This window comes from Melanostigma gelatinosum, assembly GCF_949748355.1.
Source record: "Melanostigma gelatinosum genome assembly, chromosome: 10".
Lineage (NCBI taxonomy): Eukaryota > Metazoa > Chordata > Actinopteri > Perciformes > Zoarcidae > Melanostigma > Melanostigma gelatinosum.
In genome coordinates, this window is record NC_136643.1 from 17445501 (window position 1) to 17469986 (window position 24486).

At 42.6% G+C, this 24486-nt stretch overlaps 2 protein-coding genes across 5 annotated transcripts in view; one reads left to right on the forward strand and one right to left on the reverse strand.

Annotated features, from left to right (window-relative positions):
• The first annotated feature begins 1993 nt into the window (after window positions 1–1993).
• Window positions 1994–15266, forward strand: prpf40a (PRP40 pre-mRNA processing factor 40 homolog A). Of its 2 annotated transcripts, none has more exons than XM_079277650.1 (26): window positions 1994–2039; window positions 4408–4551; window positions 5995–6078; window positions 6609–6627; window positions 6722–6741; window positions 6909–6950; window positions 7095–7205; window positions 7600–7720; window positions 8019–8043; window positions 8232–8447; window positions 8702–8807; window positions 10630–10694; window positions 10793–10957; window positions 11667–11775; window positions 11911–12061; window positions 12202–12335; window positions 12505–12640; window positions 12743–12834; window positions 12939–13055; window positions 13308–13445; window positions 13573–13668; window positions 13754–13840; window positions 13978–14068; window positions 14155–14216; window positions 14310–14465; window positions 14651–15266. In XM_079277650.1, exons 1-26 carry the CDS (start codon window positions 2037–2039, stop codon window positions 14738–14740), a joined length of 2580 nt encoding a protein of 859 aa, XP_079133776.1. In that variant the 5' UTR covers window positions 1994–2036; the 3' UTR covers window positions 14741–15266. The 2 variants fall into 2 exon arrangements, with proteins under 2 accessions (XP_079133776.1, XP_079133777.1); XM_079277651.1 differs by having other exon boundaries at window positions 12505–12619.
• A 2062-nt stretch (window positions 15267–17328) lies between these two features.
• Window positions 17329–24486, reverse strand: part of fmnl2a (formin-like 2a) — a 40891-nt gene continuing 33733 nt past the window's right edge. The window contains exons 16-27 of one of the 3 annotated variants that reach the window (XM_079277125.1): window positions 23962–24086; window positions 23669–23871; window positions 23304–23538; window positions 23084–23152; window positions 22923–23003; window positions 22699–22828; window positions 22438–22601; window positions 22218–22319; window positions 21439–21534; window positions 20861–20984; window positions 19515–19627; window positions 17329–17462 (exon numbers count right to left, since the gene is read on the reverse strand). In XM_079277125.1, the coding sequence (XP_079133251.1) occupies window positions 19536–19627; window positions 20861–20984; window positions 21439–21534; window positions 22218–22319; window positions 22438–22601; window positions 22699–22828; window positions 22923–23003; window positions 23084–23152; window positions 23304–23538; window positions 23669–23871; window positions 23962–24086 (1421 nt within the window). In that variant the 3' untranslated portion in view covers window positions 17329–17462; window positions 19515–19535. Of the gene's footprint in view, window positions 17463–17888; window positions 17989–19514; window positions 19628–20860; window positions 20985–21438; window positions 21535–22217; window positions 22320–22437; window positions 22602–22698; window positions 22829–22922; window positions 23004–23083; window positions 23153–23303; window positions 23539–23668; window positions 23872–23961; window positions 24087–24486 lie in introns of all 3 variants that reach the window. The other 2 variants (XM_079277124.1, XM_079277123.1) reach the window with 2 other exon arrangements.

A 24486-nucleotide genomic window follows, 5' to 3' on the forward strand; every position in this document is an offset into this window, starting at 1 on the left:
TGTTTGTTGAGAGTACTGGGCTGAGGAATGGTCTCTCTAACTTCTTATGCCATTTCAACCTTTTCTCTAGTGGGCCTGAATTTGATATTGTTTTTAAAATTATCTTTCTTTTTAATCATACAGTCCAACCAAAATATGTGCAGCTATTGTTGATTCATGGCTTGTTTCATGTTTGTTTGTTTCCCTGAAGAAGAAAAAGAAGTGATGCTCTGTAGTTGACTGACTCCCATCATTAGGCTGAAGCTCGATCCATCACTGCCCCCAACTGTAACCTTGTTGTCTTTTTGGCTTGTTAAGAGAATGGATAGGGAATTCTCCTGCACTTGTCAGGAAATACATCAGCGCTTATTGCAGTCTACCTTGAGTGTGGGCTCATCTGTTTCCTAACTCTTTGTCGCATGTTTCACACTCCAATAGCACTCTGAATCCCAGTGACAACTCGACAGTAAACAACAGCACTGAGCAGCATATAGCAGATAAGATGAACGTCACATCTGTTTTTTTCATTTTGAAAAGATTTTGAATACCCTGGTCATTCAAAATGTTTAAGACAGTGAACATAGCATCTTTACAGAACACAAACAGCAATAAATGAAAATCAATGTGTTCATTAGGGCGTCAAGCTAATTTTCTGTTTGACTGGCCCTCATAATGGGTGAGCTTCTGCTTAACCTTGTTTTGTGTGAGGAACAGAGATCGAATGAAGACCATAGCCCTGTGAATGGCACTTAAAGAGGTGAAAAGTGTGTAGACTGAGCTCATTCTAATTTCCCACCATCATTGGGAATCATTCCAGCATCACAGTGCCAGGAGAATTGTGTCAAAGAAGCCAATACTTGGAAAATCACAGCCACTTCTCCAAATGATGCCCAATACACCAAGGTAATTTTGCTGTGTCTGAACACCAGCAGCTCCAGTTTCTGAAATGGACACCTGCTTTAACGTCTAAAATAAAGAGGGAGGAAATCAACAGAGTAAAAAAGAAACCTATTTGGCAAAGCATTCTGTATCATGAGCAGGGTGAGGATTGCAAATAATGGATTATCTAACACAGAATGCTATTAACGTCACAATGACATTTAACGTTGTTTCACGATTTTTTATTATATCCACCTTTTCAAACAATATCCCTTTAGTGACTGTAAAAACACGGCTGTGATGGGAAAGAGATACTATAAAAACCCACTGCACATACACAGAAGCCTATTTAATTTAGCAATACACATAAATCCAACTGTGTATACAAGACATTATCTTATTATATTGGCCATTCAATAAATACTGTACTGTATATAGAAATGTTCAATTGTACAGTATAGTTATCACTACAATCCCGTCCAGTATAGTAGGAATTTTGACATGTAAAAATGCGTTTCTTGTTTTTTTGTTAATTGCCATACATTTCTATCTATACAATGTAGCTTAATAACTTCTGTATTTCTTGTTGTCTACGTGTTTTTTAATCTAGTTTGCCTGTATCTTTCTTGAGTAGTAATGTCGAACTGTCTAATCTTGGAAGTTGGGATCTATAAAAATGTATTTAATCTATGTACGTATTACATTTCATTTTCAGGTAGTAATTATAGTTACAGGATTTAATTTACTATCACTTGTTTTTTTTAAGCACCATTTCATTTTGTATGTGACTTTATTGTTGCTTAATCACTTTGTAATGTGGTTGCCTTCATTTTTCGGGACAGGCTAATTTGCGAAGAAAACCCTTATTTCTCACTTACTGACTGTTTTTGCATTTCACGCTCTTCCTTGCAGATGGAGTTTGCTCATATCTTGTGGAGAGGACTAAGTTGTTGCACGTTATTGCGGCCGATTGTATTTTTCAGGAACTCAAACAGGTATAGGATCACAATATTGCCACTCTGGCGCTTGGTTATTGCGCATTTCTGCGCAGTACTACCGCAGAATGACGCTACAGAATCTTTACCTTTGACCTCGCTGCACGAGGAGGAAGTTGAACCAATCGTGTTGCTCGTTGAGAGGCGTTCAGGTTTCTAGGAGGCTGATACCCTCTCGTCAACATGGTGAGTACAACCATTCAAAAGAATATATTAATAGCAGTAAAATAAAAGTAAATAACTGTAAAGGTGATATCTGCACTTATTTTGCGTTGGGTTAACGACCGTCTCTTTATCTGAACGATGCTATAATATTGTTGCACGTCCTATAACATCACAGGTTAGCATGTGGTGTTAGCTTAGCGCCGAGCTATGGTAGCGCCACACACATACTTTCATGGTTCCGACTATGTCCTGGAACTGATACTTTTGATAAAATATAGGTAGAGGCCACGCACATACAGTTAACTTTGGTTATGTATCACATTGGTAAATACGTATAACGGTATTCCGAAATGTAAACCATGATAAAGGCTGATACAAGTCGTGTTTAGCTAGCTGACTAAGTTAGTTGGCTAACTAGCTAACGCTAAACACTCACGTTAGCTATACGTAAACCATTATTCTCCACCAGGTTTTAGACGGAGCCTGTAGTCATTCATTACGCACCGCATTGTACACGGTAACCGTTACCTAGTAAATTAGCATTACACAGTGCAAAGGGGACGTTAATGCATCTACGTTATCGTTTAATGTAACATAGAGGTTAACTGAATTTAGGTTACTATCCCTTTAAGTAAAGTTTCATAAACCTAAACCAATGGAGTCTGCAGCAATATTAGTTTAATTTGAACATTTAACTTCTCTACGAATGAATGAGTTAGGTCAGCCTGACTCGCATGCATAACGTTACAAGTTGTAATTTTCTAGTTAACGTTCGGGGTGTTATTAAACCTTAAAACGAATGTACCTACCCGTTGCTATATGTAACAGATTGTTGAGAATGTATTAATCTCTTATATTCTGACACTATGGATGTACAGTGACGACAAAAGATTTAAGAGACCTCAAACTATAATTGAGCGCTACTCAGTCGCAACTTCAAGAGCGCACAGGAGTTGTGAGAGAATAACTAGAATTGAGTCCTGAATTTATCAGATTATTTCATCAAGCAAAAAGAATTGTGGAGCTACATTTGAGCTAACAATATAGTCTCTCATGCTCATGATGATTTAAGTCTTAAACCCCCTGAATGCAAACTCTCCCCAAAGAGTTATTGCAGTTGGCATCCTTAGTTGGCATTGGCCCACTGCCTCCTTCTGGATATAGTCTCATTAAAAAACGTTGTGTAATTAGTGTGGTAGCAATCCTCAACCAAAATATAAACGTCCCTCCCTCCACACCTCGTAATTGTGTGATCCCCACCTTTTTCTGTTCTATATATTTTCTGAATTTTACTAAAATATGCTCCACTGACTTGTTGGATTTTTTCCCAGATAATTAAGTGCCTTTGTTAAGGTTTCGGTCTGCCAACTGCCTCCCATTCTTCTTACCATACCCAATTTGGAAGCTATTTTGGTTTGAGTGAAGATATCGTACTTAAGTTGCACTCTCCCAATAGTGTCGCTAAAGTTGTTGTATTTTTCTCCACACTGCTTTTACCCGGTGGGGTCTTTGAAAAAGACTTTACATACAGATGTGGGTGTGCCCTGTTGTCAAAAATGGCTGGCAAGATACCTTTTGTCATCTCAGGTGCTCAGAAGCTGCCAGAATAACTAAAGGAAATTGAGAGATCTAGCTCAGAACTGATCAAGTGTATAATCGAGATTGCACCCTGAAATCTGATTCTGCTCTTATAAATCCACGCCTGTGCGCTTGCAATATATTGCCGTGCAGACTGAATAGCGCTTAGAATTTGTTTTAGTGCATGCTAATACAGTCCTGCATTAAGTTATTGTGGAAGTTATAATGTTGATGTTTTATAGAGGTGTTTGATTTCACCTAATGGTGATTTTGGAGGCTGAAGTTTGTGGTGCTGTTGTTGCATTGTTCTGCCATATTCTTAGCGGTGTTCTCTTATGTTGTCCACCCTCTTTAGGAATATTGTGGAATAATAACATGACAACTTTATTTATTTATCTTAACTGCAGTATTAATTGTAATATTGTAGCAAGAAAATCTAAACAGCATTTTAAGAACTTCAGGACATATTTGGAGAAACCGCAATGGTGGCTTCATTGAATTAGGCACGCTGATCATTTTTGCATTACACCACTTGCTGTTTTGAGTTTACTAACTATGTGGTGTTTGTTATTCATGACAGTCTTCATCAGACGCTAATAATGGCCCGAGCCAAGCGCCACCTTATCCAGGTGTACCGCCCTCGGGGATACCTCCCCCATTTGTAAGTCAGTGACAGATATGTTTATGACAATTAGGTTCTCACCTTTTGTTGCCAGATGTTAAACCGGGTTGAACTGAGAGTGGTCAATATTAAGTGCTTTATTCATTTTAATCTAATCATCCTTCTTTTTCTCCATATTAATTTGTCTAGATGGGACCACCAGGAATACCGCCTCATTTCCCTCCCATTGGAATGCCCCCAATGGGACAGAGACCGCCCAGCATGACTCCTATGCCTCCTGGTATAATCCCCCCTGGTATAATGCCACCAATGGGGGCACCGCCAATGGGACAGGTGAGCCTTGTGGGAAGCTTGTATGTTTGTCTCTAATTAATTGGAGTTGTTAGTTCTAAGGACTTGGTAGCATGTGTTGTTGCTCTGCTCACATCAGTGGACATCCTGCTCCTGAGTACTTAACACAGTACACATCCCAAAGCAGATCAGTGAAAAAGCTTGGTGGCAGATGTTACTACTTAAATACAGAAAAACACTTCTCCAGAGTGCACAGTTCACAGCGTTTTAGGTTTATGTTTTACAAACCACTGCGCTGCAAAAATAACTTTTTGTTTATAACGACTTTGCCCCAAAGAAATTTCTACGCCACTCCGCTGTGTTCACTTTTGGTGTCCCTCGAAATAAAGTTGCAGCTAACCTGTCGAAAAATAGATGTTTGCTGGTTTAAGTTGTAATAAACTTTCCTTCAACTCAGTCACGTGTTGGTCATTAGTAATATTAATTTGAACTTCTTTGTTTTGTTTGGCACTTCTGCACAGAAGATGTGTTCAGCTTTGACAAATATCAGTTGAGAAAAGATACAGTTGCCCATAGTCCTCTGAAGAGATGCCATTTAACTTGTGCATCTTTTTGAACCTCTACCATGAGCGGACTGAATACTGCCAGAGGCTTTATGTTTTCAGGTTTTCCGTCTGTCCTATTTTCGTGAATGCAATATCTCAGGAATGCATGGAGGGAATTTAGTGCAAACATCCACCTTCACTCAAGGTTGAGTGGTAATTGGTAAATAGACTTGTATTTGTAGAGCGCTTGTCTAGTCTCCCGACCACTCAAAGAGCTTTTAGCACTACATGTTCATTCACCCATTCATACACATGAATGCCTGCCCATCAGGACTAACTAACCATTCACACCACATTTCGGGTTAAGAGCCAGGGATCGAACCGCCGGTCGTCTGATTGAAGGACGGCCCTGCTCTACTACTGAGCCGCAGTCGCTTTGAACAGATCAGAACTCAAGAATTCGTATGCTGATTATAAGAATTTCACACAAATGTGTAATAGGACAAAATTATGAAGTGATGACATTCTCGTTGGATGTAAATTGTAACCTGACTCGTCGGTGGAGGCACACAACCGCAACATGGTAATTTTAGTTGTATTTATTTATCTTTTGAAGCAAAACTGGGTCACATTTAGCAAACATGTGGTCCTTTCATGCTTATTAATAAGTGTGATGCTGGAGGGTGTTTGATCAAGGTGCCAACACCAGCCTAAAAAGGTGACGCAGGGATGTAGTCTTGTGTGTTTCTGCGTCACAGATCGCAAGCGATGGCATCACGCCATTCAATACGCAGAGCAAACGCTGTCTCAGTCTCACCTTTTCCCCCCAGTTGCAGGCGGCCTTTCACACAACACCATGTCTCACACTGTGTCTTAATACCTCTTCCTGCACTGGGTGGTATGGAAATGCCAGATGAATATTTCATGATTCTTTTATTAGATGCCAGGCATGATGCCACCTATGATGCCAGGGATGATGATGCCTCCTCGCATGCCAGCTGCGGCTGTTCAACCAACGGGACCGGTAACTCTCCTCACTACTTCCATCAGTGCTCTGTTTCACACTTCTTAAAATTCACTGCAATCTGTGACGTGCTACAGGAATCATCTGCGCTGCCAAGTAGCACTGTTGGATGTGAATAGTGGTCATTCGCAAAATATCTGTACATTTTTAACCAAAACGTAATTATATACAGTGACTGATTCAAATGTTCCTTATTGTCACTGTTTTGTTTTGCCTCCGCTGCAATCGTAATGACACACCGTTCTGTCAATTTTTCTTTTATACCGAGAGATAAGCAAATTATGCAAATGAGTAATATGATCTATAAATATTTTGTGACAACGAGGCGGCTTTAGAGATCGTAAGACATCCACTTCATTATCTCAAGTGTGTTGTTGCGTCTTAAGAGTTTGGAGGTTTGTTCTAATTAGGAAGGCTTTGTCAGTTACTGTGTATTGTGAATGATTACGGTAGTCTGTATTCTCAGCTGAATTCATCATTTGTAAGTGTTTCTTGGGGAAATAATTAACTATTTTTTTTCTTCTCCTCAGCCTGGTGTTGACTCCTCGGGTAAGAGCCTTAATTTGTCACTTTTTATCTTCTTGCATATTTTGTATTCATTAGAAGTAAAGTATCTGACTGATTTGTGTTTTTATCCTCACAGCTGCTGCACCTGGAACAGCTGTAAGTGTAGCATAATCTTTATATTTCTTTATATTCTTTATATGCAGTAATTACAAGTTTACAATTGCGACAGTTTAGTGTTGTTATCATTAGCTCCAGACTATTGTCTTCTGTCCCCTCAATAACTGAAGTCTGCCAACATTTCGTTTGTTGCTTTGTCCTTGCAGAGTACCACAAATGGATCTCCACAGGACGACCAACCAAAGAAGGTTTGTGCACATTTAAAATGGACAGATAGACGTGAAAGACGTGACAATATTAACAAGTAAAAAGATTAAAAATAGAGCCAGAGATAAGTCTTTTCTGTTCAGAACTGAACCAGCTGATTTATTTGTTGTTTGTTTCTGCCTCAGAAGTCCCTGTGGACAGAACACAAATCATTGGATGGAAAGACGTATTTTTACAATACAGAGACCAAGCAGTCCACATGGGAGAAACCAGATGATCTGAAATCTCCTGCAGAGGTACAAACCTTCATCACTTTCACAACGTGTTTACAGGCGCTACATGAAGATACAGTGGAGTTATGTCTACCTGAGCAAAGAATGAAGTCACACTCCCTCTCTCTGTGGGCTTCTACTCTAGTAACATTTTGTTGTTGTGTGCAAATTTAGCTTGAATACATGTTACATGTTGACTGTGTTACATTATTGCAATCAGTTGATGTAGCTTTTTTCAAATGTAAAAACAATCTTATACACACTTTACACAGCTTTCATGTCATAACAATGTCACAAATCATTTTGAATTGAATCGTGGTCGATATTTCTTTTCATGTGTATCATAACGTCACACTAGTTATCTTTGTGCTCTTTATCTAATTGAAATAACTTCCCTTTTTCTTTTGCCACCTTTTAGCAAATGCTGTCCAGATGCCCTTGGAAGGAGTACAAGTCCGACACGGGGAAGCCTTATTATTACAACTCTCAGACGAAGGAGTCCAGATGGACAAAACCCAAAGAGCTGGAGGATCTGGAAGGTAAAGAACGGCCGTCTGATGATGTCAAACCTGTTGTGAGGAAGGATCTAATGTTCCATTCTGATTTGTGCTGCGCTGAATGGATGGGCCTTTTAACAGCAGGATGAATGGTCGGCTGCTGGCCTGTTATACATATAACGCCATGCATTAGAGGGGGTCTGGGGTTTGTTGGCGTATAAGCACAGGTAGCACGTTGTGGTTCCCGCAGTACATTCATCTCTGTGCTGTTGTCTTATCAGCGATATGCTTTGAAATGAAAACAAGTTCCCTAAAAGCTGTCGCCTTCTTTCTATTCCAGCTATGATCAAAGCAGAGGAGAACGGGTAAGAGCTTCCTGTTTACCTTCGGTTACTCTTCAGTGCTGCATGTGTTATGAACAACAAATACAGTTGTTTTATAATGAATGTTTGTCATCTTCATGTAGTGATCCTTTATATTCCAGTCCGCTACATTGCCCTGCTATTCTTCCTATCGTGTGGTGTGGTTTGACTCGTCGTGGTCTGCTTTTCAGGACGGCAGAGGCGATGGCTCCTGGCATCACAGCAGCTCCTGCAGTGCAAGCAGATAATTCAGCCGCTATGGTAACCGTGATGGAGGCAGAAACTGCGACAGCGGTCCCAGAGGAACACCTGTCTCAGGCGGCCGTGCACCACGCAGCTGAGGTCCAGACTGCAGATGCACCTGTGGCTCCCTCAGAGAACACAGCCGCCACAGAGGCCACAGCCAGGTAAACATACTGTCTCCATTACTCCGACACGCAGTGCATTCATCCAGCCAGGACAGGAATAGAGCCATTATGACCCTGGGTTTATGTACAAAGCACCCTTTCAACGTAATGTATTCACGGATGAGGAGGTCTATTTTTGCGTCTCATAAATGTATTTAATGTTCGCATCTGCCGATGTGATGAATGCTCAGTGTCTTAAATACTTTATGCAAACGCAGTTAAGTTAATGCATTAACGTCTTCCTGTGCCCTCAGCGTTGAAGTCTCAAAAGAAGAGCGGCCAGAGCTGCAGAAGAAAACGTACAAGTGGAACACAAAGGAGGAAGCCAAGCAGGCCTTCAAAGAGCTGCTGAAGGAGAAGGTGAGGCTGTCATATATATATATAAGGTACACGCGCTGTAGGAGAGAGGCCGTGCTGTCTCCGTCAGCCCGGAGTAACTGTTAGCATTTTGACATTTAGCAGGTCAAATACAGAAGAATTGCTCTTATCAGAGTGCTTGCCTGGATGGACATTAGTATCCATGAATAATTTAGACTTCATTTTGCACGTGCCAGCTGCAAAGACTGTAGGGCAGACTGCCTCGTCACTTCAGGTGGAGCTTTGTTAACAATGCAAAATGTCATCACTGTGACTGTAGTTTGTCATTAATTATTAGCTTGTTTTAAAATGTAGTAAAAAAAAAAAGCCCAAATTCGCAATAGCTGCGACCTTGTGCACGGTTCATGAGTTTGGCCATGATAGAATAAGCGTTTAGAGCAGGGGTCACTAGTAGGCGGTCCGGGGTCCGGACCCAGACGCCGTTGTATCCGGACCTGAAAAGCGGACACCTTGAACCAAGACAGACTTTTATATGTTAATTCTTCCTCCGGGCACTTTAAAACCAGCGTCTCGTGTGTTCAGAGGCCGTGACGATTATTAAAAGAAGCAATGTGAAGCGGTACTACGAGACAAAGCACAACTCTGTTGAGCAAATGTGCCCACTCACATCTATAATGAAGGCACAGGAAATAAACCCAATATGATCAGAATCCTAACACGTGAATTCATGCCCAACTATGACGTTATCAGAGAGAATAGAGCTGAAACAAGTGGTTTAATAACCACAGATAAAGTCCATGCTCACACATTCATCTTATTAGAAGATGAGAAAAATATAATATAATATGGTTTTCTTGGTTGACATCACTTAACACCTGAATGAACTGAATTTAAAGCTGCAGCACAATTCAGTTATATTAATTTTTCTAAAATAGAGTTTATTTTAAGATAAATCATTTTTCAAAAGCTTTCTGTAACATTTTATTTTTAAATCCAGCCCATTTATTTATTATTAGAGTATTTATTATTTATGATTCATCCAGTTCAATTTGAAATCTGAGAATATATATTGTTGAGATATTATTCAATTGAACTTTCTTCATTTGATTTGACAGCCAGTTGTTGACCACACACACATGAATACAACTGCTCAATATTTATGGCTTTATGGTTAATTCAATCCGGTCAGTCTCTCCTCATGCCGTGTGTGTTTACCAGCACATCCTTTGCATTTTGATCTGGATCTAATCCCGCCCCTCCTCATGAGACCCGCGGAGGTCTTTGCTCCATTGTTACGCTTCACCTACCGGTTGCCGTGGATGCGTTGTGTGGCAGGGCGCCCCAGCACCACCCACCTGGATGCGGCTATATTTAGACTCTTTTTAATTTTGTGCACAAAGCGCTCCCTCTGAGATTGCTTGCCATTTCCTGCAAGATCTTAATGGCTCTTGTCTTTCTGATTAGCTTCATTGGATCAAAGGCGGGCTGGGATTAAGACAGGGAGAGAAAAAGTGGCATGCCTCAGTGAGTTCGAATAACTGTGACAATTTACAAGACAGGCCAGCGGTGGAATCCGTTCATAACGGATGAAGGAGTCGCTCCCTGAGAGAGGCAAGTGGCAGAAAGGGCGATTACATAAAGTCCTCGGCAGCGCTTCTCTGAATGATTGCCCCTCCACACCTCTTAACCACATATCTATTAGTAATTAAGAAAACGTTGTGGCTTTTAGGAGACAAAGCAGCACTGCTCATTGTTCCTCTACCCGTCTCTCGTAACCAAAAACAATCCGTATGTTTTAGAAATATCTTGATGTCAACTTAACAGTTCAAACCGTCATGACTGAATTGTGTTCTCTGTATTTCAGGGTGTGTCCTCAAACTCCTCCTGGGAACAGGCTATGAAAATGATCATCAATGATCCTCGCTACAGGTACACTGTTCTCCTTGGGTTGGTTTATCTTATTCACAATAGCAGGGGACGATAACGCCCATCTGACCTTATTTCCTCCCTTTCCCTTGTCAACAAAGTGCCCTTCCCAAATTGAGTGAGAAGAAACAGGCGTTCAATGCCTACAAAGTCCAAACCGAGAAGGAAGAGAAAGAGGAGGCCAGGATTAAATACAAGGAGTCCAAAGAGACCTTTCAGAGGTTCCTGGAGAACCACGAGAAGATGACGTCCACCACCAGATACAAGTAAGGGTTCTCATGAAGTTTTATTCGACATTCATTTATAGTTCCGTGTATTGTCGATATGATTATGCAGATAGATCAGTGAAAGGTCACCAATGGGTTTTGCATGCCATCATGTAGTTATAGGCCCGGTCGCTTCCTCTTGTTGTGGTTCTGATGTCGGGGGTTAAGTGCTTGTGACGTTTTGGATGTAATTCTCCTCTTGGTGTTCTGTTTTGTCCTCTTTCTCACACACGCATAAATGCAACAGAGATGCTGGAAACTACAACTAGAAATAGCAACTTTTTAATAAATGTGTACTTATCCGGTTGGCTCAGGGTCTATTTTTCACCGATAAACGGTAAGAAAGGAGTCGCGCTTACATTTCAAATGTTTCAGCTGACCGTAATCTGGGATGGCACACAGCAGGCAGTGTGACTTGATCGATGGGCTGATTGTGTGTCTCCTTACATTTAATACCTTATTTCACTACAGTCAGCCAGCGCCGACATGTTTCGAGCTCCAGTGCACTTAATGAGTCCAGCTGTTTCTTTCTGTTAACATAAAATTAATTTTAATATCTCTACGCATCTGATGACTTGCACTACGCATTAAAAACCAAATGTGTTGGAGGTACATTTTCCTGTGAAATACTGCCCTCATGTGGGTTATTGTATGAAAATATCCTGATCGTGTGTGTGTGTGTGTTTGTGTGTACGTACCTGCGATCCAGGAAAGCGGAACAGATGTTTAATGAGCACGAGGTGTGGAGCTGTGTACCAGAGAGAGACAGGCTGGAGATCTACGAGGATGTTTTGTTCTACCTTGCTAAGAAAGAGAAGGTGCGTCTTTGTTTGTCTACATGTTTACCATAATATTGTAGAATCATTCAACTTTCTGTCAGTCGTCATATACGATGTTACTTTGTGAACACTGACACAGTTAACATCCTGCTTTCCTCCACAAAATGTTTCCAGGAGCAAGCCAAGCAGCTTAGGAAGAGGAACTGGGAAGCTCTGAAGAACATTTTGGACAACATGGCCAACGTCACATACCGCACCACCTGGTCTGAGGCGCAGCAGTACCTGCTAGACAACCCGACCTTTGCAGAGGATGAGGAGCTGCAGAGTATGAGAGCAAACATTCATGTTTTTGTTTACTAAATTAGTTTGGAGCTCATAGTAGTGAGAGGACAAAGTCTCTACCTCATTATAGGTTCACTTGATTCTCAGTTCTCCCTGTTGATGAGTGTCGTTACCTGCTGACAGATATGGACAAAGAGGACGCCCTCATTTGTTTTGAGGAGCACATCCGCGCTCTGGAGAAGGAGGAGGAGGAGGAGAAACAGAAGACTCTTCTCAGGGAGAGGAGACGACAGCGCAAGAACCGAGAGGCCTTCCAGGTGAGAGGGTTAACATACGTGCATCTCAAAACACCAGGGAAAGAACTGCTGGCACTTTTCAAATTGCAAAAGTAAATTGTTGCACAGAAGGGAGACATTCTATTTGTTTTACTGTTGCGTATCAGTTGCTGTCCTGAATTCTTCTTTTGTTGTTGTTTTTTCTTCTCAGAAGTTCCTGGACGAGCTCCACGACCACGGTCAGCTTCACTCCATGTCTGCCTGGATGGAGATGTACCCGACCCTGAGCTCAGACATCCGCTTTGCCAACATGCTGGGCCAGCCGGGTAGGACAGCAGGCCACACGAGCTGAGTGATCTCAAGCATGTGGTTGTGATACGCAGAATATATTTCTTGGCAGCATGACGCATATTGTCGACATCTTTTGACTTATCCTTTCTGGTCTGCAGGTTCCACTCCCCTCGATCTGTTCAAATTCTACGTGGAAGACCTGAAGGCCCGCTACCACGATGAGAAGAGGATCATCAAAGATATCCTGAAGGTAAGTGTACCTGTGGTGTGTTTCTATCTGGCATAGTGCCTCAGGACAACATGTCCCATCTGCTCAGATCACTGGTTCATCTTCTGCTTCCTCTGTGCTGCTAGGACAAAGGCTTTCTGGTGGAAGTCAACACTAGCTTTGATGACTTTGGATCAGTCATCAGTTCAGACAAGAGAGCCACCACACTGGATGCAGGAAACATAAAGCTGGCCTTCAACAGTGTAAGACTCCTGTGCCACGTACATCTTCCCCAAATCCTACACAGTTCCTTAAGAACACAGATGCTGGTATACGAGCATGTGACGGGAGAACAGTTTTAGTAACTTTGCTTAAGGTTTAGGAGCTTAAAATAAATGTTATTCTAGTTAATTCATCTGTCTTTCGGTCTCGTTGCTATATGAAGGCCTTTTCCAGGTTGTTTTCATTGTTTGTATTTATTAGATCAACACCTTTTTCCACCTATTTGTGTGCAGCTCCTGGAGAAGGCAGAAGCCAGAGAGAGGGAACGAGAGAAGGAGGAGGCGAGGAAAATGAAAAGGAAAGAAGCAGCCTTTAAAAACATGCTGAAGCTGGCCACACCACCACTGGAGCCAGAGACTTCTTGGGAGGGGGTACGTCCTGAATGCAAAATACATTCTTATCGTTTCGGAGCACCAACTATTCCGTTCTCATCATTTCTGAATTACTCGTAAAAGCACTACACAGTCGCTTGTCCTTAATGTTTTGTGGTGGTTTCAGATCAGAGATCGATTCCTAAAAGAATCTGCCTTTGAAGACGTGACTCTGGAGTCTGAGAGGAAAAGGATATTCAAAGACTTCATGCACGTCTTAGAGGTACGTCTGCCAGGGCGGTGGCAATGCGCTGACATTATCAATCTTGATGACGAAGGTGATGAAGGCATGTATTTTCTTTTAATAGCATGAATGCCAACATCACCACTCCAAGGCAAAGAAACACTCGAAGAAGTCCAAGAAGCACCACAGGAAACGATCCCGCTCTCGATCGGTTAGTAGTCCTCACTGCTGTGCTTAGAGAGACAATCGAGCAGTTAATACTCTGCATGAACACCTTGTGCCTTGATGTCAATACTTCATATCGCGCCTCGTTAATCTCTGAGTTACTCCACTTCAATGTCCCGACAGGGCTCCGAGTCTGAGGACGATGAATACCACAAGAAGAAAAAGAGGTCGCAGTCCAAGTCTCCGTCTGAGCGCTCCTCCAGTGGAGAATCCGGTGAGTTCAAAGCTCTGATGATCTGTTTATCATTGTGTGGAACAAGTGCAGCACTGTTGACATTTACTGACATGTTCTGAAACCAGAGAGAAGCTATAAAAAATCCAAGAAGCACAAGAAGAAGGGCAAAAAGAGACGTCACAAGTCTGTAAGTATACATCTCTGGATGTGTTCGGGGATATATATACACGTATAATCTGAATGTGTTTGTTTGGGAACTGATGGTGATTATGACACACAGGCATCGCCAGAATCCGACAATGAGAAGAAAGGAAGAGAGCGCGATGGAAAGCGTGAAAAGGACTTAGAGAAAGATAAAGAGAACGACAAGTCTCGGGGGAAACCTCGCTCAGACTCTAAACAGAAGTCTCCGAAAAGAAAAGCTGCAAAAGAGGAGGTTGGTTTTCTTTCATGAAATATTGATCTTTACTTGATCAAACTGATGCTTTAATGGCTGCTGTTAAGGTTACCATCAACCACCGTCATTTAGAGGTTGTATGTGACACGTCGGTGACTCACTTTCTTTACAGCAGTTAAGTTTCATTTCGCATAGTTTATATAATACTGTGTGTGTGTGTTCAGGGTGGCTGGGATACATCAGGCAGTGAGCTGAGTGAAGGAGAGCTGGAGAAAAGGAGGAGAACTTTACTGGAACAGCTGGATGCCCCTTGATGACGACGACACCTCAGATGCTCTTTTATTGTATTTGTACACTTCTACAAACATGCATTCCCCTCCACGCTCACGTGACTGTGCTGGGCGGACTGTGTGGCATAACACCGTTCTCTGGTATTCATGGGAATGTGAGCTTATACACTTATTTGGTGACTAATTTGATATCAGGATACTGATCAGCTGATCAACCTTAAAATATCAGGTTGTCTTTTTGTTGCTTTTGTTAGTATTTTTTAGTTGTCTGTAGCTGTACATGTTTTCCATTGCCAATCACTTTTATATTCAATTAAAAATATATCTTGAATGTCACACTGATCGTCTTTCACCTGGAAAAGTGGCGCAAGAAGAAATAGCTTCAAGGACATCTTTCATCTCTGGATGTGTTCGGGGATAATGAAAGAATAGTTTTGATTTGGTCTAACTTAACGAGCTGTGTTCTCTAATCATCCAAAAAAGGTTTTAATTTGAGCATCTGTTTAAATTGATCTACTGTAGTGAAATGTAATAAAATACTGTCAATGGATTACGTCTGTACTTGGATACTTCAGGAGATCAACAGTAAATGTTTTTATGTTTTCAAACACTCCAGTTCTACAGGATGTAGTAATAATGGACCGTGTTTCATTGATTGATAAGACAGCTGATCAGTGGGGTGATCCGTCATGTGACCGGTATTTAATTCAGTTCAATAAAGAATAACGCTGCCAGTTTATTAGACATCTAGCAACAGTCCTGCAGTATTTGCAGCATTGGGTTTATAGCCCAATGCTCTAAGAAAGAAGAAAATAATTACAAAAGGCAAACTGCTTTATATTCAATGTAAATACTTTATTTGATCATATTTGTTGAAAATCTCATATCACCTAATTTTTAAAATGAAGCTTGTTATTTTGTAATAAGCACAAACTGCCTAAAATACATTTCTGGTGAAAGTAAAATAGAAAAACATGCCAGTATTATCCAGTTAGACAAATGTTATGATTACAGACTGAAGTTGAGAGAAAGAGATGAACGGCAGCACATCACAAACCCAGCTGATCACAGGTCAGCTAACAGACCAGTTTGATTAAACACACTGATCGATTTGGAGTTTAAATCTGTTCAAATTGACAAACTATTTAAAATGCGTTGCATGTTTTCGTAGCTGGCTTTGATGCACCTGTGACCCACCCACATGACAGACATGATTTTACATTAATGTAGATTCTGGCTGCATTTGGCTTAATTAAATATACAAAAAATGGAAACAAAAACTATAAGTTAAAATAACATTCAAGTTGTATAGCACAAGGCAATGCAAACTTTTGTTTGAACAATATGTACAATATTAACCATCTGGTAATGTGAATTAAGAAGAAAAAATGAGACATTGTAGCAAAATATCTGTACATTTAGGAAACATGTTTTTGTAGTGTACTTTGTTTTGCCATGTTTTTAATGTACACGGACACATTAGATGAAAACAGGAGCTTAAAGAATTCCTTTCAGTGGTTAAATACTATACATTAAAATTACAATAAAGTGAGTAGACGCCGTTGCCTGGAATATAATTAATCAGCAAAAAAAGGACTTGACAGAGATGAAATGCAAAGTTTGATCCAGTCTTGACAATGAGAACCATTTAGTAGGGTTCCCCATCTTTCGTGCAGTTTCTACATTTAATAGAAATTGTGTTGTTTTTTTGCTGCTTTACAAGCTCATTTACTTGTAATTTGTTCCCAGAAACCAGACGGACTGCTGTGCTGCTACAGAAATGCAACATTTTAAATGGACGGTAAAGTTTTACTTCTACGGATCGAGAGCTACAAATTGAGGCTTGATCCATAAACTGAAGTAAATTATGAAAGAAGTCAGCATGGAGTGGGCCTGATATCGATAATTCACATTAGCCCGGTCTTGTTTTGAAGTGGTTTTGATGTCTTTTTCATTCATTCTACTTACTTTAATACAAATATAAAGTCTTAATTACTTCACCTTCTCCATGCCTGATCATCAGCCCTTTCAGTGGAAGCTGAAAAACCTCTTGAGATGTTTGAGCACGTTTGTATAGTAAGGAATGGAAAAGAGCACCGGAATGTACCAAGATACCACAGTGACAAACCCAACACTAAAAGATGTCATTTTTGTAACAGCTAAAGGGAACGCGTCCCATACATTCTACAACACGTTTCCAAGGAAGCATCTCTTCACGCGGCTCTTAAGGCCGCCGCAAGTCCAGTTTTACACATCTTAAAATCAAAGCAAGGTCAGGTTGTATTGCTTGAAGTGGGTAATATTTAAAACTAACAGTCCTCAGACAGGAGACGGCGTGACATCAGCCCACAAAAAATAAGTTCAGGCACTTGGCTTGTCTAAGGTTTCTGAATAAACCTTTCAGACACTTAAAATTCTGTCCCACACATGTCCCCAGTCCTTCATAGTGAAAAGCTGCTGCTGTACCACAGACATGGAGTAACATGTATTCTTATGTAATATATATACATATATATACACATCATCATCTCTATGGTTGCTACACTCTTGTCATCTTTCACTTATCATCCTGCACTCTGCATCGAACCTCCCGTCTCTCCCCTCCCTCCCCCCCCAGCACATGCACTGCTCCCTCGTCACACGACCACTTCGCCGTTGTTACTCGGCCGCAGGTTCTGATCATCAAAGCGTCTCCTGACGCTCCTCCGCACAGCGTCTGCTCTCCTGTAAGGCTGATTCCTCAAATCTGAGGAAGGGAGGGGGATAAAAGAGCCGTCAGTCATCTTGTGGAGGCGTTTTGATGAGCCCACATACCCAGAGTGCTGGCAGCCTGTCTTTCAAAGCAGCATGAGTTCTACACAGAAAGAAAAAATAAAAAGCCTTGCAGGTCATCCGTCTCTTGGTGTTACGACAGAGACAGGCCACAGGGTTTTAACTTGTGAGTAGAAAAAGCTTACGTGGATCTTCTGAAACCCAAGCTGCACCTTTGCCAATAAAATGGGTGAATTATCAACCGAAAAGAGTTGATATTTTGTATCGTTAGACATTCAAATGTATTGTTATGAAGGCGATATAACGAGTGGAGAACAGAGGAAGAGGAAGGTCAACACTGAGTGAACCCTGAATGAAAATACAGTAAAACAGGAAAGGGAGGTAATAAAGAGATGCTTGCCAGGTTTGGGACACATCCACTACTACAGGTGTGCTACTGGAGGAGTTCCTTACCCTCGAGTAGACATTGGGAAATTTAGTAATATTATTCTTCTTTAGGGCTAGATGAAGAGAAGACAAAATGGAGGTTAATAATGGAGGAGGAGGAGGCTGACGGGAGCATGTCAGCCTGACATATTCACCCCTGCTTTGCTAAGAGAGCGCTAAGAGAGCACTGCGAGAGCAAAGCAAAGTGGCAGCAGGCTGCATGGGGGGGGGGGGGGGGGCAGAGGAGGGGGAAGGGCATGAGAGGGGACAGAGCTGGAGGATGTTAACTGGTTCATCTGGCAGCGAGGAGGATCAAAGCTTCTGTAGTTGCTAATTTTTCTGTGTTATAAACTCAGTCTGCTTTGCAGAGTGGCTGCCAGCAGATAGAAAAAGAGCCCGTTTCAAACTTCCAGTACAGAGCGATTGTGAACTAAAAACAAACAAACAAACAAACAAGGTTCCAGGACACAGCAGGATTGTTACATTCAACATTCAGCATCTTGACCAAAAACCAACCAAAGCATGCATGCAGCAGGATGACAGGTGTAAACGCAGTGAAACAACCTGGCTGCATGTTAGTAGCACACACACACACACACACACACACACACACACACACACACACACACACACACACACACACACACACACACACACACACACACACACACACACACACACACACACACACACACACACACACACACACACACACACACACACACACACACACACACACAGCTGCAGTGTAAGAGATTATGCATATGTACACGTCGTGCAGAATATTAGCGAGCCTGCCACACCACAGAGAGTCATTTGACAGAGAGGTGACCTGTCAGCCGGCGGCAGGAGCAGGCACAGCATACGGGCTAACTGGGAGAGCAAGGATGCATTGTGGGAAAGCGTTCGAGATGAAGCAATCGGCATGCAAGAAGCGGTTTCAGCAGCAGTGATGATATGTGACAACGAACACACGGACATTCATTTTTCATTCAAACACTGATTGAAACACAAAGAAAAGCAAGTTATAGTGCCACAGGCCCTTACACAATAATGACATCAGTCATACCCGTCAAGTAGAGGATGACTAAAGCTCACATATGTATATTTTACATACACACACTGCATTAAATAACCATTCAATTTGAATCTAATCAGTGATAAACGCTAAAGTATCTGACTCACGAGTCAGTATTTGTTTTTAATCTGTTGGCACTAGATGGCAGCACGCAGCTTAACTATTCTTCTCCAGTGCTTGATGAGAAAACGTACAATCCTTCACCGATTCTCATCTCCTGTCGCTGCAGATAAACGTATGAACTTGGAGACAGTTTCCTCTGTGACATTATGGTTTGCCATGGTTGATAAAATGATGATGATAAATGACGGGGGTCACACTTCATGCAGGTGGGCAGAGAAAACCGTTACACCGAGTCACGCTCAGGAGAGAGAACACGCACGAGATCGGGCACGGTGCACAAACACAGGTCCGAAGGTGTGCGGGTTGAGTGTGACGGTTTAAAAAAACAAAAGGGAGGACGTGTGAAGAGGCATGCAAGGATGGAGGAGAGAGACATAATGAAGAGAATGTTCCAGCAACCTTAGAGACAGTTCTACAAGCTTAGTAATGGTACTCCTCATTGAGGGCGGGCTCGCAGAAGAACCGAGAGCCACGCTTCGCTGTGCGGGCGGTAAAGGGCACTGTCTTCAGCACTGCATTGAGAACAACAAGGACAACAGCCAGGACAAGACAGAACAAACACAGTTCAAGAAAAGCAGAATCTACAGGGCTCTAGCACTGGTTAGCGCCAAGCAAATATCTAACAACAGCATCAGGAGGGGCCAGGAGAACATGTCTTTATTCTAGCAGTTAATGTTCCACTGGAGGGCCCGACTATAAACTCTCTCTGGCTTGCTTTGTTACAACACAGCAAAGTTCGATTGTTACAGAGATCAGAATTGCCTGAGGTCTCTAACGCTGGAATCACATTTACAGTATTACTGCGGCTAGCGGAGGAAAACATATTGAGAACTTTTACTCATGTAACAGGAGCAATACTTCAGTGTAAAAATACTCCATTACAGGTAAAAACTACTGTTAACAAAATGTAATCCCTATTTTACATTATCACATCATAATATTATATTGTTAATACTAATGCATTAATATGTAAGTAGCATTTCAGTGTTGTAGCTGGAGGCAATCGGCACAAAATCGCATTGAATTAACTTATCACGTTTTGTATGTGAAATGTTATTTTTCAGAGTAAAGTATTAGAGCTGGACTTATATCAGTTTATTACAACTATAAATATATCTTACTGGTGTGTCCCTACTTTGCCCAGCAGAGAGCACTGACAAGTTTATTTTTCAACTTTAAAAATGCTCTGCTCAGTATTTAACAAAAACTAATTCAAGGGATCACGATCAAGATTGTACTTAAGTACAGCACATCAGAAGAGTGGTGGGTAAATTCCACCGCCGCCTACGGCAAGTCCATCACACTTCAGTAAAGAGAAGATGTATTGATTCCAGTTTAATGAATTCATTTCCTACGAGCTAGTCCCAACCCGGCCCCGTCTACGTACAGATGGTGTTGCAAAGCAATGACAAAGCAGATAAGATCAGCAATGATCATCAGACACATTTGGAGCTGAATGTCTAGACCAGCTGGACTGTCAGCGCATGTTTGTACTCATTAGGTTGTCCACCTTTAGTTCTCAAACATCTGACAGCTGAGCTTTAAGAAAAGCCAAAGTCATTGTGTTAGTGGATTTAGATTCCCTTTGTTAAGGACTGAATGTAAGGACCTTCATGCAGAGTACCATAAGTGTGTGTGTGTGTGTGTGTGTGTGTGTGTGTGTGTGTGTGTGTGTGTGTGTGTGTGTGTGTGTGTGTGTGTGTGTGTGTGTGTGTGTGGCAAGAGACAGGTCCAGGTGATATTACCCGTGATGATGTCTTCTATCGCTCCATCTTTGCCTTCGTAGACGTGGCGGCTGTCTTTCACCTGTTTCTTCCTGAGCTCATGGATCAGCTCTTGCTGCTGCCGCTTGTTTTTATGAGATGGAGACTGAGGACACACACACACACACACACACACACCGAGACCTCATTTAACATGTATTAATAAGTCAAACGCTTGGACATGAGTCCAGTGTAATCTACAAAGGATTCTCCCACCCTCGATTTCTTTCAGCTTAAATCTGCTTTTGCTCCACACATCGCTTCCCTCTGTAGTGTGTGAGCTAAGTGAACCATTTAAGGAGCACAACCGCTGAGCCTGAGTCGATGTGATGTGGCTCAGCGGGGTGTCAGACTGTAGAAGCAGATATAACTACACCTGGCAGGCAGTCAGTGCTCAACTAATCCTGTGATCAAGAATCTGGAGGAAAGTAGGATGAAGCGGAACGGGGAGGAAGAGGTCTTCATGACCCACTATAGCCACCTGCCCGAGAAAGGAGGAGGGGGAGGGGGAGGGGGGGGAGGGGGGGGGAGGGTTGAGAGTTGAAAGAACGGCGACTCACCTTCTTCTCTTCCTCCATCATGGCCTCCTGTTCGAGAAGTTTCTCCATCAAAATCTGCTCCTGTCTCTTTTTCTGCTCATTGTCCTCTTCTGCTTGCTGAGGAAGTCACATAAACACGGCACGCAGGTACGGCTCGTTTAAACACACGACTGTTACTATCACAGCGAAAACCGTGCTGTTAACGTGACATCAGAAACTCGCATTCCAAATGCATCCAATGGTGTCGCCACATGTGCTGTGCGAGCTGAGATTCTGTTTGGGCACCGTGACATGCGATGGATAACGTCAGTAACGCGGTTCGGAGGAGTCGAGGATGCACTCAACTGAGCTGACACAGCAGCTGTGAGGGAAACGGCTGGAAACAGCCAGGAAGCTGTGATTAGCAGCAACACATGGTGTGACTCTCTCCAGTACATCATGCTGAAAACTTGCAGATTTATTTGTAAAATACTTATTAGTTCTGTTTTTAGAAGAGAACCCTGTGCCGTGGTGATAACACCAGAGGGCGTGTTGATGTCTCCTCACACACGCACAGACACGAGCATCAACTCATCCGGACCGCCTCATACACACACGCCCAAGGACAACCTCATGTCTCCTTCCAGATGTTGTGACTTAAAGGGAAAGTCCACCTATTTTACACATCAAAGTCTCTGTTTACAGGTCATGGAGAGAACTATACTGCACATGTGAAGAAAGTAGAACTAGAAGTGCGATGCTAAATGGTGCATCCCCGACTAGTTTTGTGCAATTGTGCGAGAGATGATTATCCAACTCACCCTGTAAGCCTTAACAAAGCGCACAAACACAGGGAAGAAGACGGAGGGCGGCGTTGTTTTGGCGTTCTCCCCGAAGAACTTCACCGCCTCGTCGAAGGCATCCTTTCAAAGACAGACAGTTGACTCACTTAGAAAACACTCAGATGACTTCATTTCAAACCCCGTCACAACAACAGAGTTTGAAAAAAACAAAAGGCATGAGGTTTCGCGCTCATGTTACCTGTGCAATCTTGGCATCGTCCTGCAGCTTCTTCAGCTTGTTCTCGTTGTGCGCGATGAAGTCTTTGAGCATGGTGTTGTGGCCGTGCATGCTGTACTCTCTTTTGGTCAGCTCCATGCCTCTCAGCAGCTCCTTGACATCCAGCAGGACGTTCTCCAACGACACTGTGAACACCAGCGCACGCGTGAGTGACACGTGCAACGCGCTGAACTGTAACAAAGTCAAGATGAGAACGACACGCGTGTGCACTCTGCGACTCACCTGCTGCAGCTTTCTCCACATAGTGCAGCTCATTGTAGAAGAGAGAAACTTGGGAGTATTTCTCCTTCACCACATTGGCGATGTAGTGCAACAACGTCAGCTTACGGTCCGTCGACTTGGTATCAAGCAGCTGCGGAGAAAGTCAAATAGAAAACACAAAACTTCAGGAAAACATCTGTGTAGGAAAAGCAAAAAGGCTTTAAAGTCAGAGGGAGGCAACTTACCAGGTCTAAACTTTGCAGCTTGAATCCGTACACCGCTCCTCTTTTGCTGCTGTTCATGTAGTTTCCCAGTGCCAAGATAATCTGGCCAACAAGAAGGAACAAGAATGTGTAAGAAAAACCCTTCATTGAACATTATGTTCGGATACAAATAAACGAGTTACCTCGAGAATCTTCTTTAGCTTCTGTGACGACTTGATGGACACAGACGCTGCAATGACTGCATGGATTTGCTGCGGGACAAACGAAGGGAATGACATGAGACGATGTGAAATTCAGTAAACTTTCTACGGTCACAGCATCCCGTACAGACCGCCTCGAATCATATCCAGTGTTTTACTGCCGGAACATATTGTCCTACACACACGAGATCTCAGTTCTCACCGGTGTGAGCATCTGCGCGCTCTCGCAGAAGTTGCCGATGAAGCCCATGATGGTCATCTTCTGCATGAGCCGCTCGATTTTACTAAACTGCATCATGAAGCGGTCCTCGTCCGTCAGGCTCTCCAGGGGTTTGCGCTCCTTCTCATACTGCCGCATGCTTTTAATCTCATGTTCCGTGGGCTGGAAGCGCATCAGACACTCCACGAAGTCCACCGGCAGAGTTCGCAGGTCAAAGCTGGAAGACGGCGAGACAAAGGAGGGTAGAAACACGCAAAGTATCTCACACAGACCATTTGGTATCTTATGCCATGCAAAAAAACACTCAAATAAAAACAAAAAAGGTCTTGTTTTATTCTGAGACTTACATCTGAATGGCCTTGCAGATCTCCTCAGGAGTCTTGCCCACTTTCCTCAGTGTGATGGCCAGGTTCTTTGCTCTGTTGGAGTCCAGCAGCGTCACCTTGTTGGGCATCTTTTGGATGATCTTCTGCTTGCTGGTGATGAGGTCGATAGCCGGGCCCTGAGCTTTCGTCTTGAACATCTCCTCGAACTCATCCACGTTGAGGTCCTTTAAAGATGCCGACAAAAAGAAATCTGTTGATGTTCCATCATCGCGGAAATGAGTCAGAAAAGGGGACTAATGGACTCAGACTCTTACCTCGAGTATCCTCTCATCATCGATCTCATTAAAGACAGTCCCGTTGATCTGGTTCGGTTTCAGGGCTACCCAGTTGAAGACGGGCATACGGAACTTAGTCTTGATGGGCTTCTTGATCTTAACAGCTGCACAGGAAACAGAAGCGTTAGCAACACGACCCTATCTCCTACGAGAGGACACACACACATTCACACACAGGTGAAGGGTAGACAGGTGACACACGTTGGTATGACTGTTTTATCTCTAAAAACATACATCCCTACTTCAAGTAGAGTTTGAATTTTAAACAAAATGGACACTTGGTCCTACTTGAAGCAGAGTAACGCCTGTCAGCCTCCGGCAGGTGAACACGGCCAAAGTGTTTGCACCCTGTACAGTAAACGGTGCACACTGCGAGGATCTCCCGCCTGGCCCGGTGACACACTTTATCGGAGAGATTATGGCTATTTGTGGCCACTTGGGCTGATTTAGCGAAGCGGAGCATCGAGGTGGCGCCTGGTTTAGCCACAGAGACGAGGCGTCAGC